The sequence below is a fragment of the Odontesthes bonariensis genome, chromosome 1 (genome assembly GCF_027942865.1).
Source record: "Odontesthes bonariensis isolate fOdoBon6 chromosome 1, fOdoBon6.hap1, whole genome shotgun sequence".
Classification (NCBI taxonomy): domain Eukaryota; kingdom Metazoa; phylum Chordata; class Actinopteri; order Atheriniformes; family Atherinopsidae; genus Odontesthes; species Odontesthes bonariensis.
The window spans coordinates 929,423-943,961 of NC_134506.1; the positions used below are offsets into that span (position 1 = coordinate 929,423).

The window sequence follows — 14,539 nt, forward strand, 5'->3', positions numbered from 1 at the left end:
GTCGCGAGACCCTTTTCACGGGGGCACGTGCCCCCCTGTAGATCTGAGGTGCCCCGGTATGCCAGGGTCACTGATTTTTTAATTAATTTATTCATTTATTTATCTTTTAAAAAATAGGCTACGTTAGAATTTAAGTCTGACATATGGGGAAATCTATAGATTGTAATAATAATAATAAAAAAATATATAGACTACCACTTTAGAATTTAAGTCTGACATTCATGCGGAGTAATCAGAATCCACTTTCGCTCATTGGCTGCTGCAATGAAATGGAACGTGACGAATTTGTCAGGCACTAAGGAGAATCTCCTTGATATCAATTGATTAGGGAAAAGGCGTCCTGGTAGCAGACTTTTTGAACCTGTCCAACACAGCGACCATTCACTCTGGCGTGAAGTGAAGTGAACAGTAAGCCTTACATTTTTATCCTCTGTCTGGAAGCATAGAATGTCACACAAATGTGTATGCCTTTTCATCTAATAACGTGAAGGGGCGTCTTTGAAGGGGTGTTATTAGCACTTGTGGTCACGTCTGTCGTTTTGCTAATGTAGCCAGCCATTAGTTCGCTAATGGACATATTACTGTATAGTATTGGGTCAGCTGACGCCCCTGGTGACATTATTGTTGTCATTCACTCGTGTTTCCCTGTTCCAACAGATATCCTTTGAATGGTGTTACGGTGCCCCCCCTCCCCTTTCTGTCTTCTCAAACCCCAGCTGGTGGAGGCGGATGGCCACCCTTCCTGGTTCTGGTTCTGCCAGAGGTTTCTTCCTGTTAAAAGGGAGTCGTTTCTCTCCACAGTCGCCTCAGGCACGCTCAGGCCGGGAGATTGGACCGAAAAAGAAAAAAGTGGAGGTCTCAGTGTCTCCTACCGTGAGGGGAGATGCTGGTGAAGTTGTGTTAAAATCCACGACTGAGGTGCATGGTGACATTTTGGCAGAGTAAAAGGGACGCTGTGGGTCCAGGGAGGGTGTGATGTCTGTGTTGCTGGAGGCAGGGGAGAAGCATGCTGAGTGTTGATCTGAGCTGAACCTATTGAAATACATGTTCAGCTCATTGGCTCTGTCCAGGCTTCCTTCAGTCTGATCCTTCTTCTCCTTAAAGCCTTTGATTTTGTTCAGGTGAGGAAAAACAGACCGCAATCTGATACCTCTCATGGAGAATGGGCAAGGGAGCTATATGCATCTCTGAGATTTGCAAAGAACAAATCCAATTATTTATTTTGTATGGTGGAGCAGTTGAAAAACTGTTGAAAAGTGCGATGTGCAGCTTGGAGATGTGGTTGAAATCTCCAGAGTGTCACGGCTAGGTGCCTAGCCAACTCACAAAAAGGACCCAAGAGCAGATGCAGAACACTGGGAGATTTCGAGTTCGAACAGAGTTTATTTACAGGTGTGTGATGTTGGAAACCAGAGGGAGGATCCGGGTAAACTTGGAACTCTGAGGGAGGAGGGAGATGGTTAGTGAAAAGCCGATCAGGTAATTTGTCCAGACAAAGGTAGTGATCAATTCTTACTAGGTCCAGGTGAGAATCAAGAATGGAAGGGTATGATACTGGCTGTGGTTTCCGAGTAGGTGGCAGGGCGAATAGGCAGGTAGGGGAAACAGAAATCCAACAATTAGCATGGGAATCCAGAATGAAGAGAATAGACGACAGAACTGGCACTGAAGAAAAACATGAAGTACTATAAAATAACTCTATGGAACACAGGACTGGGGGTGGTAACCAGAGCTCAACGAGACCTAAGCCTCCAGAGCAGCACAAAAAGTTTGGCATACCTGTGAGATGAATGGGGTCCCCGGTCGGACACCACTTCAGAGGGATTGCCATGAAGACAGAAAACATGATTAACGAGAAGATCTGCAGTTTTAGCGGATTATGGAAGTTTGTCTCGTGGAATATCATGAAAAAAAAGGGTCAATAATGGTGCGAATGGTAGTTTTACCTTGCGAGGGTTGCAGTCCAGTGACAAAATCCAGGGAGATATGAGACCAGGGCCGTCCAGGGCCGTCCAGGGGTTGCAAAAGTCCAGACGGTGGTCGGTTATTACTCTTACTTCGTGCACATGTAGTGCAAGCAGGCACGTACTCTCTGGTATCCGTCTCGAGGGATGGCCACCAGGAATAGCGCTGAGGGAGTGTGATGGTGCAGTGTATTCCTAGGTGGCAGGCAAACTTGGAGGTATGAGCCCAGTGGATAACGGCGGAGTGGGCTGCAAAGTGAACAAACCGGTGACCGGGAAGTCTAGTGCCTGGATCTGGGTCCAAAATTTACCCTTGGTGAATCTGGTTCTCAAAATGCCATGACATACCACCCACCAGGCAGGTTGAGGGGAGAATCCAGGGCTGGTTCCACCAATTCCTCTTCGGAAGCAAACTACCTGGATAGGGCGTCTGGTTTCACGTTGCAGGAGTCTGGACGGTAAGTAATAGAAGAAGTGAAACGACCAAAAAAACAGGGACCAACAGGGACTCCATTCTTCAAGAGCGAGTTTGATTGCTAAAAGTTCTCGATTGCCGACATCATAGATTTGCTCAGCGACGGACAGCTGGCGGGAGAAGAATGCGCAGGGGTGAAGCTTACCTTCAGATTCAGACCTTTGAAACAGTATGGCACCCACACCTGAGTCTGAGACATCCACCTCCAGAATGAACTGCTGGTCGGGGGTAGGGCTGAATGAGGTTGGGTGCAGAGCTGAATTTGTCTTTGAGCTGTTGGAACGTCAGGTCGTCTTCAGGGGTCCACAGAAAGGTGGTTTTAATAGAGGTTAACTTGGTTAGGGGAGATGCAATGAAGCTATAGATGCGGATGAATCTGCGATAAAAGTTGACGAAACCAAGAAATCTTGTGAGTTGCTTATGGTTGATGGGAGTGGGCCACTCTGCCACCACCTAAATTTTGTCTGGGTCCGTCTTCACCTGCATTGCCTTGGCAGATGTAGCCGAGAAAGGAGACAGAAGGTGTGTGGTATTCACATCTTTTAGCTCTGATGCAGAGACGGTTCTCCAGTAGTCTTTGGAGTACACGACAGACATGCCGCCTGTGTTCTGCGGGAAATTTAGAGAAGATCAAGATGTCATCGAGACATTCAAACACAAATAGGTTTAAATAGTCACTCAAAATGTCATTAATGAGGGATTGGAATACAGCTGGAGCATTTGTGAGGCCGAAAGGCATGATCAGGTACTCGAAGTGGCCTGAGGGTGTGTTAAAGGCCGTCTTCCACTCTTCTCCCTCACGAATTCGGACCAGGTCGTAAGCATTGTGGAGATCGAACTTAGTGAAGATGGTGGCACCCTGGATGGGTTCAAAGGTGGACGTGATGAGTGGCAGATGATATCTAATTCTTACAGGGATTTGATTTAATTCCTGATAATCAATGCAGCGTCTGAGTAGGTGTCAGGGCGAGCAGGCAGGTAGGGGAAACAGGAATCAAACCAGGAATGCTAAGTCCTTAGCATGGGAATCCAGAGTAAGGAGAATAGATGACACAAGCAGCACTGAAGAAAAATAAGAAGGCAAGGTAAGTACTACAAAATAACTCTCTATTGAACACAGTAGTCGGTTCTAATTACCACTGGTGAGACAATCTGGCAAAGGCTGGTTGCTCCTGCAGCTCCTTAAGATTGTGTCTTGATGAGGACAAACAAGAAACAGGTGTGAAGGCAGGAGCAATCCAGATTACTTCCTGGAAACCTGCTCAGCCTCACCTAAGGCCCAGAAACCACAACAGCAGCACAGCCAAGCATGATCGTGACACAGAGATCACCACACATGCCTTGCGATGATGTGTTTCTAACCAAGCAATGACTGAATTGATGGTGTCATAGATAGTATAGGCATAGGAATTAGCGTGGTGTAATCACACACTGCTATTAGAAGCACTGCAATAACTCCACCTTTGCTTTTTCCTCTACTTTTGATATCTTTGTCTGCCCAAATAGTCTAAAAGATAAGTACAGTTGTGTTGGAGTCCTTTATATGCTCCTGCAGTCAATGTCTCAGAGAAAAACATAATACTGCATTCTTGATATTGCACTATGTTGAAGCTTTTATTTCCTAGCAATGTCAAATTCCCCATGATGATCGAGTTAGCATAAGTTGGGTTTTTAGAAAACTCAATCAGCTGTTCCGATTTGTAAAAAACTTTTTCATTTCATAATCACTTATGACAATAGATGTATAAATGTAATTTGGTCTATGGCAACTTGTGGTGCATTACAAAATAATTTTGCTAAAATTAGGAACATCCTGTCTCAGTAATGCGGAAAAACTAGAGGATGTATTGTCCCTAAAACTTTAGTAAAAGCCTCCAGCTGATCCAAAATGCAGCAGTGAGGGTTTCTAAGACGAGTTAACAAGAGAGAGATCATGTCTCCAACTCTTGCTTCTCATCCATGGTTCCTCATGAAATTCACAACAAAATTTCAAGTCCAATTCCACGAATAATAACTAGTAATAACTTCTCTAAAAACTCTTTTTTAAAACTTTTTTTGCCAGATAAAACCTCCCATGCCTTTAAAATAACTTAGAATATGACTGTACCTCTTCTTCCTCATTCAGCGAATGGGGACCTATGTATCAGCAGCTGACACCAGCCTTCCTTATCTCTGCTAACCAATTGCCAATTCTAATATTGGTGTAATTCAACCATACTGTTACAGCCCCAGCTTGCTAGGGTAAGTAACATAAAGAATAAACAAGGATTCAAGTTTCCCAAAAGTAACAATTATCTTTTAATAACAAAGAAAATGAAGTGACAGTAACCCGTATCACAAAAAAATAAGGTACTGAGGCTAAAGGATACTACTCTACATTGAACGTCAAATAGAAAAAGGAAAGGAAACTAATCTAGGTTAAACCCACAATGTGTTTTAATACAAACAAACAAAAAATAATGATTATGTTTTCACAAAGTGCCCTCTCACACACAAACACCATTACATTTCTAAGCCAAAGTATCAAGATACAAACCAAGTGAGACAGGGGCCAGCTGTTTACACAAAGCCTATCAGCTGCCCCCTGAAAGACAGGAAACCAATGGTTTAAATATGATAAATGGGCTTTCTATCACGCTTCGAACTGGAGGACTCAAATGCCCGATTTTATGTCGTAAAACATGCAAAGGGGTCAAAAAACTAGACTTGGTATAAATGTGACTGACAAATGACAAGTCGAACATGCAACAAACAAGACAAAGGCTGGGGTATAAATAAACAATGATGCACAGGTGAAAACAATTAGGATGACGACAGAGAAAAGCAAAACTTTCCTCCTGACAGTGACAGGAAGTGACTACCAAAATAAAGCAGGAACAAAGAACACACACATAGACCTGGCATGACACTTTCTGATTGGTGCGGAAAACAGAAGACCAGTTCAAAGGTAGCCAAAGTTCAGCCAAACCTGAACGGGGAACCGCACACGTGAAGAGGACAGTGCTTAATTTGTAAAGTGGGAGGTCCCAGAGCGCAGAGGATGAGTGGCTCCGGTGCGAAAAAAAAAGCGTGCGGGGGGGGGTGCGCCACACCGAAAATAATCTGGGCATGTGTTGTAGGCCTAATAACGATAGTCACATCAAATCCGGATAGAGTACAAATTCCTATGTTCAATGCTGTATTTATTCAACAAAGCAAGACAATACAGTATAACTAAAGCCAGGGAATGGGGATGTGCCCAGATAAAATAGTTAACAATATACACCAAGTCATGGTGTCACCAAGGCATGAAAACAAACATTCAATGACTTGCACACTGCAACCAGCACAGCAGAGAATAATAAAGTTAATCTTACTTACACATATCTGTTGTTCAAAACAGCCCATACGAACACTACACCACCGCCGCTTTACAAACTCTCTGGCTAACTGTCCAATAGAACGGAAGTGTGCACCCTCCTTTTCCGTAATATAGATATTTTCAGTATCTCGTTTCATGACAGAAATCACCAACAAGACGGATATCAAAACCAGACATTGACACTAAACAAACTTTAATTTATTTGTTTAATTATATAAATAGCTGGCGGAGCCAACATCAGAGGTTCCGGAGTGCGCTCCGGCTTGCTCCCCCTCAAATTAAGCCCTGGAAGAGGACCAGCCAAACCTGAAGGGGGAACCGCACACGTGAAGAGGACCAGCCAAACCTGAACGGGGAACCGCACACGTGAAGAGGACCAGCCAAACCTGAAGGGGGAACCGCACACGTGAAGAGGACCAGCCAAACCTGAAGGGGGACCGCACACGTGAAGAGGACCAGCCAAACCTGAAGGGGGACCGCACACGTTAAGAGGACCAGCCTGAACGGGGAACTGTCTGGTTGAAAATAAAACTAAAAGGACTAGACCAGGGGTCGGCAACCCACGGCTCTGGAGCCGCATGTGGCTCTTTCGTCCCTTTGCTGCAGCTCCCTGTGGCTTTGGAAAATAAGTTATGAGTATTTCATTGAAATTTGAAATTTTTTTAGTTCGTTAGTCTTGTAATGTAATTCTAAATTTGAAGGTTATAGTGTTCTTATAACATTAAAATTAAACCTGTTTATTTGTTGCGTCACAATTGTGTGCCGGCGATACCCGCCGGCACACAATTTATTGAGCTTATCCAAACATGGATAAATCCAAGAAAAGAAAAGTTCCTGAAGAAAATAGAACATTTAATGCTACATGGGCAGATTCATTTGCTTTCATTGCTGACGAGACTGGTTTCGCCGTCTGCTTAATATGTGGGGAGAAATTGGCGAACAACAAAAAGGCAAATGTTGCAAGATATTTCCTGAATAATTACACATTATTTTTTGCTGAAAAGTATCCGGACGGATTTGCTGCAGATGGAAAGCTTTTTTTTCATAAATACAAGGAGGACTCAAATAGACATTGAGAATTATAACCCTCAACCCACCGTCTTTTTCTTTTTGGAGTAAAAAATGTTTTTGTTGTATGCAGATGTCAAATTTTGTTTTCTCTGTAGCAGTTGATTGATTTCATAAATGCAACACACTAAAGTTTTTTTTATACAAAGCTTCATGGTAAAAAACGATATATATGCAGTGTTCTCTTCATTTTAGATGTCAAAAGAGTTTTGTCGCTCCCGGTGTTTTATTTTCTGTGGGAAACGGGTCCAAATGGTTCTTATGGTTGCCGACCCTGAATTTGACCATGGGTCATAACACATACATTTACATATTCAATGTGTTATGACTAGCTCGGATGCTAAGTAGCTCAGTGCTCACAGGGGTAGTCCAGCTCCAAGAATAACAGCAAGGGGAAGCAAGAAGCTGTGGCACTGTGTGAGCCGTCTGGAGGCTGGCTCGCTGTGAAAACCCCTGGGAACAGGAACTTCAGGGAGGAGAACATTATGTCTATTTCATCTATATCATTATATGCTATGATTTTCAAATAAAACGGTATTCATCACTGTGGTTCAAGACTAAATCAATTAAACATAATTGCAGTAAGAATGTCCCTCATTGTCGCTCACTGTAAAATTTATGATAGTTCATTTCCAGCTTTTAAACTCCCTTGTTCCTTTCTCAATCTCGTCCCCATTATAGATGTAAATGTGTTAGATACAATTGTTCAGTTGAGAACAATACATTTTAGTCAAGTGTGCCACGAGCAGAAAACATGAAGTGGATGAGAAATGTCTTTCAAATCAATCCAGAATAATTGGATTGACTGAAAGCTGTTCTTGTTTAATGACTTTGTGTGTGAGAGAGAGAATGTGCATTTCTGTTACTTATATTGTGGGGGAACCAAATGTACTGGTACCGTCACATTGTGGAAACTTGAAACCATCTTGAAGATACAAAGCATCTTTCCAATCAAGCTTGAAGATTTGGTCCAAGGTGAGGGTTCATTTTAGGTTAGAATTAGGTAATGGGGTTGCAGTAAGTCTGCAGTAGATTGAACCACTATGATTTTCTCCTGAGGGACAGAAGTGTGACTGTGTGAAAAAAGAATTACAAGAGACAGTTACAATTAACAAAAAAAAAAAAGAAAAGAAATTATTTGGCATCGGCCCTTTAACAGGAAAATAAATATTTTGTCAGGTTATTCAGGTACTGTTATTTCATTTTCATACCTTTAAGAAAAATTATATGTAGTAATTACATATGAATAAATTTTCTCTGCATTAAAATAATGTTCTGTCTTTCTCATCTCAACAGAGTGTGGGTTAAGAGTGTTGGCTTGGTGTCATAGAGTGTCTCTGTTCTGGTTTGAAGTTGTCTTGATCACCACTGGTATCTTTGTTTACTTTATAACTCAAGACTCAAGAAACATGAAGACGTGCAGGATTTTAAAGAATTTATTACAGACCACCACTGCACTAATCTTTTAAAAGAAGTGTAGTAATCTGATCAGTTTGAGATGAATTTGTGCTGGTACAGTGACTATCAATGGGGCCCCGAACCTTAACTGTGTTCTCCCTGTGCCCATGGAGGTTTACTCCAGGTGCTCCCCTTTCTGCTCTCACTGTCCAAAATTAACTGTAGATGTGAGTTTTGCTCTGCATGGTTGTCTGTCTCAGTGAGTGTTAGCCCTGGGATGGACTGGAAACCAGTGCAGGTGCCCATTATGTTTTGCCCTGGGGCAGCTGGGACCCCAATATCATGTCCAGTTTGAACATTAGCTTCAAAATGTCTTTGTGCAGAATGTTGCATTGCTAAGAGTGTTATCTAAACCCATTCAAATGTACCCCAAGAACTTTGAATGTCAGATGTACAAATTACTGTGACTATGTTCCACTTTGCCAAAGGGGAGTGGGGGGGTTAGAATTTGGGCTGGCTCAGTGCAGCAGGAAAAATAAGTAAATGGAGAGACACGGGTTTGTTTCCAAGTTCAGCCTGGTGTCCAGTATTCAGTATCTTTGGAATACTTCAACCTGGAATATCAGGTGGAGATCCTCCAATGGTTTGACAAGACAAAAAAAAAAAAAAAAACTGGCTGCAGTTCATGTATGTGCCTTACCTGCAGTCTTGACGCGGGTTAGCTATATATCCTGGATGAGCTCCATCCGTGATAATGCGGCACATTGTGCTGTCTCTGTCTGAAGGTAGCAGGGTCCCGGCTCTCACCATTAGACCCAGACAGTGCTCAAATGTGTTCCTCTCCTCGGCACCATCCTCCGTAAAGAAACAGTGGCCAAGTGTATCATAGCCAACCACATCCTTCACCTGGGATGCAATTGAATTGGATGATATCAGCATTAGCTTTAAGACCTCATTGTTAAACCACTGGATTGGTGAATTGTATCTATTCATTTTCATTCACTTTCCAGTTTCATGTGTCTTTCAAGTTTATTTGGTATATGTCTGGCTGAGTAATTTGTTCTGAATTTTGGTTAATGTAGCATGTTCTGAGTATGTAAGTTAAAAAAATAGCTCTGAGCAAACTGGACAAACACGACATGTGAAATCACAACATATCATTTACTTTTAAAGAACCGTTTGCCATGTTGGGAAATTGTCAACTAACATCTAGTTCTTTCTGTACTTTAAAAATGCGTGAAATGAAAAACAGTTTAAATTTTATGGATAATTCTCAACTGACCAGTAGTCCATTGGTGCCATGGATGGTTACACATCGGGAAAAAGAGTGGTGAATGGATAGATCACTGACAGAAGTTGGGGTGCTGTAGCCTCCCCTCTCATCCACGTCTCCGTTCATGTGAAAATGGACTGGATAGTGACCCATTGTTTGCTGGCCCATGTGCTGGAGTTCCATGCCAGACATATGAACAGCGCTGAAGCCCCGCTCCACCTGATAATGATGGCAGATAAAGTAAACTTATTGCATCACTCAGAGAAATTAAATGATATAAAAATTTTAAACATGTTAAAAGAGACAAAAAAAAAGAGTATGTAAATAAGTATGTATGCATATAGATACAGTGCCTTGCGTAAGTATTCGGCCCCCTTGAACTTTTCAACCTTTTGCCACATTTCAGGCTTCAAACACAAAGATGGGCTATGTCTCTATCAGTTTGAGAGACTGAAATTCTTGCCCATTCTTCTTGCTGTACAGCTGGAGCTCAGTGAGGTTGGATGGAGAGCGTTTGTGAACAGCAGTCTTCAGCTCTTTCCACAGATTCTGGATTGGATTCAGGTCTGGACTTTGACTTGGCCATTCCAACACCTGGATACGTTTATTTGGGAACCATTCCATTGTAGATTTGGCTTTATGTTTTGGATCATTGTCTTGTTGGAAGATAAATCTCCGTCCCAGTCTCAGGTCTCTTGCAGACTCCAACAGGTTTTCTTCCAGAATGGTCCTGTATTTGGCCCCATCCGTCTTCCCATCAACTTTGACCATCTTCCCCGTCCCTGCTGATGAAAAGCAGGCCCAAACCATGATGCTGCCACCACGTTTGACATTAATGATGGTGTGTTCAGGGTGATGAGCTGTGTTGCTTTTACGCCAAACATATCGTTTTGCATTGTGGCCAAACAGTTGGATTTTGGTTTCATCTGACCAGAGCACCTTCTTCCACATGTTTGGTGTGTCCCCCAGGTGGCTTGTGGCAAACTTTAAACCAGACGTTTTATGGATATCTTTGAGAAATGGCTTTCTTCTTGCCACTCTTCCATAAAGGCCAGATTTGTGCAGTGTACGGCTGATTGTTGTCCTATGGACAGACTCTCCCAGCTCAGCTGTAGATCTCTGCTGTTCATCCAGAGTGATCATGGGCCTCTGGGCTGCATCTGTGATCAGTCTTCTCCTTGTTCCAGATGAAAGTTTAGAGGGACGGCCGGGTCTTGGTAGATTTGCAGTGGTCTGATACTCCTTCCATTTCAATATGATTGCTTGCACAGTGCTCCTTGGAATGTTTAAAGCTTGGGAAACATTTTTGTATCCAAATCCGGCTTTAAACTTCTCCACAACAGTATCTGGGACCTGCCTGGTGTGTTCCTTGGTCTTCATGATGCTCTCTGCGCTTTGAACAGAATCCTGAGACTATCACAGAGCAGCTGCATTTATACGGAGACTTGATTACACACAGGTGGATTCTGTTTATCATCATCAGTCATTTGGGACAACACTGGATCATTCAGAGATCCTCACTGAACTTCTGGAGTGAGTTTGCTGCACTGAAAGTAAAGGGGCCGAATAATATTGCACGCTCCACTTTTCAGTTTTTTATTTGTTAAAAAAGTTTGGCACATCCAATAAATTTCATTCCACTTCACGATTGTGTCCCACTTGTTATTGATTCTTCACAAAAAATTTAAATTTTATATCTTTATGTTTGAAGCCTGAAATGTGGCAAAAGGTTGAAAAGTTCAAGGGGGCCAAATACTTTCGCAAGGCACTGTATATACATATATATATATATATATATATATACATATATATATATATACATACATACATATATACTGTCCCACACTGCCAGTAACAAGTAAAACAGAGGATTCAACAAAACTGCAAAAACCAATAATATGCTTCCACAGTACAATTGTTGAAAATCCTCCCCTGCCAGATATAAACTCATTTTTAGAGCTATGACAGAAGCTGTTGCACAGTTCCATCATGGAGCAGCAGTGGACCAAGCTGATCTATCTGCTAAATATTATATTGAGGCAGAGAGAAAAATCCTAATACAAGCCCAGCAGGACAGCTTTGTCCAGCCTCCTGAGTTCTGGTTAGCCAATATCTGCCATCAGCAGGCTGCTCTCTCTGGCACTGAAGTATGATGAGACAATGAGACTCATCCAGGTGTGGTGGCCATCCTCTCACTTATTCGAGTCCCTTGTGTTGTGGAGAAAAAGGAGTCGGAAGCTCCGTAGTCAGCCTCTCATGGGGAATTTATTGAACAAACCGTCACAGAGACATGTGCATTTCAGAATGTCCGGAAATTCCCTTTGACCTCAGTTTGTGCCAAGCCTTCTGTATCATACAATGCGTACGTGGCTCAAGCCCAATCTCTCTCAGGCGCCTGGCTTTCGCCATTATCGTAAACAAAGCTCATTCTAACCTTAAACAATATTCATATGAACCGGACAACAAGGCACACGGTGTAATTAGGCCATGTCATGACACTTCTCTCCCACACTGGTCATAAAGTGATGCAGCTAATCATTCAGGACACAGACAAGAGCCTCCATCATGGAGGAGCAGAGTCTCTACTGAACTGGACAGCAAATATTGGGTCCTGCATTGCTGCAAACTTATTAAGCATCATCAATATTCCTGCCCTGACAGCCAGAGGTAGAGAGCCACTCCTGCTGCACCCAGGATGGCAGATCAACCACCATCCGAACTCGGGATGGTGAAGCCCCCCTTCTTTTTCACAGGTGTGGATTGTTTTGGGCCCCTCACTGATAAGGTCAGACATTGACGCAAGAAAAAATGGGGAATCCTGTTTACAGTGCCTGACAAAGTGCAGTTCATTTGGATAGTCTGTCCAGCCTTGACTGACTCATTTTTGATGGTGTTACAGAGCTTTACTGCAAGACTAAGTGAACCAGCAAAGCTCTGGTCTGATCAGGGTAACAATTTTAACGGAAGTGAGAGAGAGCTACAAGAAGCCTTCAAGGCCAAGCGCCCCACACTTCAGGCTCAAAAGAGATGTTGAGGACAGTACTCGTTGCAGTGTAAAATCTCAACTCAAAACCACTAATATGTCAACAGAAACAGCTGATGCAGACCCAGCATGAAGCCAGTAAAGTCAAAAAGTCTACATACAATACAATCTGCCTTGACCTGTGTTGGGCTGAAAGGCAGAGGCACAAACGAAAAACAGAATTATTTGGACATGACACAGATACGATCAGTTGTCACCAGACTTTTGGAAAGCAGTGCAGACGTGAAAGGGGCTTCACAGGGTCTAAATGATGTGGCACAGGCCACTTACTAACATATCCCAATATTTCACATTTTAACAAAGTGATGCATGTTCTGTTGTCAGTATATTAAGTATTCAGTATCTGCTCTTCAACTATTAAACCCAGACAAAAAATGATTATTAAATCATTGCATTAAGGAAGGTTTTCGCACTCACCAAAGCCTACTGTTAACACCTCTATCAAAAGGTCATTTGAGCTTTAAATGGCCCATTTAGCAATTTAATAATAATTATTGTCAATATTTGACCAATGGTATCATCAGGAAATGTTGCATGATTATGGTAGCCAGGAGACAGTGAATTTCTTTGTGATGTCCAGCACTGACGTGCTCAGAATTCTTACCTTCTCTAAGTATTTACTGATTGTACCACGTTTGTGATCACACTAACCAAATGGGCTAGTAGTAAAATGTTGATTTCTCTTCTCATAAGAGCAACTGGACTTCTTCTTGGATCTTGAAGACATTTCACCTCATCCGAAAGGCTTCTTCAGTTCTGAACTATCAGCTGATTGCAGAGAAGGTTGTTGCAGTCACATGTCACCGAACGTGTCATGTCATGACGTCATTATCACCTCACTGAACGACAGAACCAACTTCACTCCTGATCAGATCTGTGTCCTGTTGAACCTCTGCCTCTCCACCACCTTTTTCAAATACAATGACTGTTTCTACAACTGTGTACCTTTAAGTGTCCTCCGAAAGTGTCAAAGTCGAAGAATTTGCAGGCTTCCTGGCCATAACAGCTGGGCTCAGTCTCACCACGGAGCAGGATATTACGAGTCAGCAGCCCCACCTCCGCTCTCATATCCACCCCATCCACCTCTTCACCCATGTGGATGAACTGGGTCTTACCTACGGTGACACACGAACACACACACACATGCACGCACACACAGGCACACGTACACACACACACACACACACGCACGCACACGTACACACGCACACACACGCATACACACACGCACACACACGTAGCACTTTTTAGTCTCTTCAGTGTAACATGCTATGCAATGCTTTTCTTCTTTATCTCATGCAAATGATAGAAACCACCAACCCTCCGAGTGGCATATGGCCACTCTTCTGCCTCAGCTTCAGCTGCCCCTTAATAAGATTAACAATTAATCATAGATCAGAATAAATGATATGTTATTAATCTTATAATCAAATAAAGTTCAATTCAATATAGTTTTGTTTATACAGCCCCAACTCATAACAAAAGTTATCTCAAGGCTCAATCTTTAACAGATCAAACGGGGTAGGCAGGGTGAGGGCTCTCCTGTGAGGGCCTTGGTTTTCTTGACGCAGCAGGATGTGGAGAGGTGTTCCTGGTTGGGCAGAGGGCAGCTGATGATCCTTTGGGCAGTGTTTATGACCCTCTGCATGGCCTTCCTGTCCTCGGCTGTGGAGCCTGTGAACCACACACCCAGGCAGGATGTTGGAACGCTCTCCACAGAGGAGTGATAGAAGGCCAGTAGCAGCTTTGTGTTCAGCTTGTTCTTCCTGAGGACGCGCAGGAAGTGAAGCTGCTGCTGAGCCTTCCTCACTAGGGCCCTGATGTTAAACGTCCAGGAGATGTGGGTGCCCAGAAACTTGAAGGGGGGGACAGTTTCCACCGGTTCTCCATTTATGAGGAGGGGGGTGTGGTCTCGTCTGTTCTGTAGTTGAAGCAGTTTGTCAAAAATAATGTCTGG

At 43.0% G+C, this 14,539-nt stretch overlaps 1 protein-coding gene across 3 annotated transcripts in view; it reads right to left on the reverse strand.

Moving 5' to 3' along the window:
- The window catches only part of cemip (cell migration inducing hyaluronidase 1), a 259,435-nt gene that overhangs the window by 124,052 nt on the left and 120,844 nt on the right, over positions 1–14,539 (reverse strand). For all 3 annotated transcript variants that reach the window (XM_075451606.1, XM_075452951.1, XM_075452260.1), the window contains exons 12-14: positions 13,528–13,697; positions 9,549–9,758; positions 8,967–9,172 (exon numbers count right to left, since the gene is read on the reverse strand). In XM_075451606.1, the coding sequence (XP_075307721.1) occupies positions 8,967–9,172; positions 9,549–9,758; positions 13,528–13,697 (586 nt within the window). The remainder of the gene's footprint in view (positions 1–8,966; positions 9,173–9,548; positions 9,759–13,527; positions 13,698–14,539) is intronic.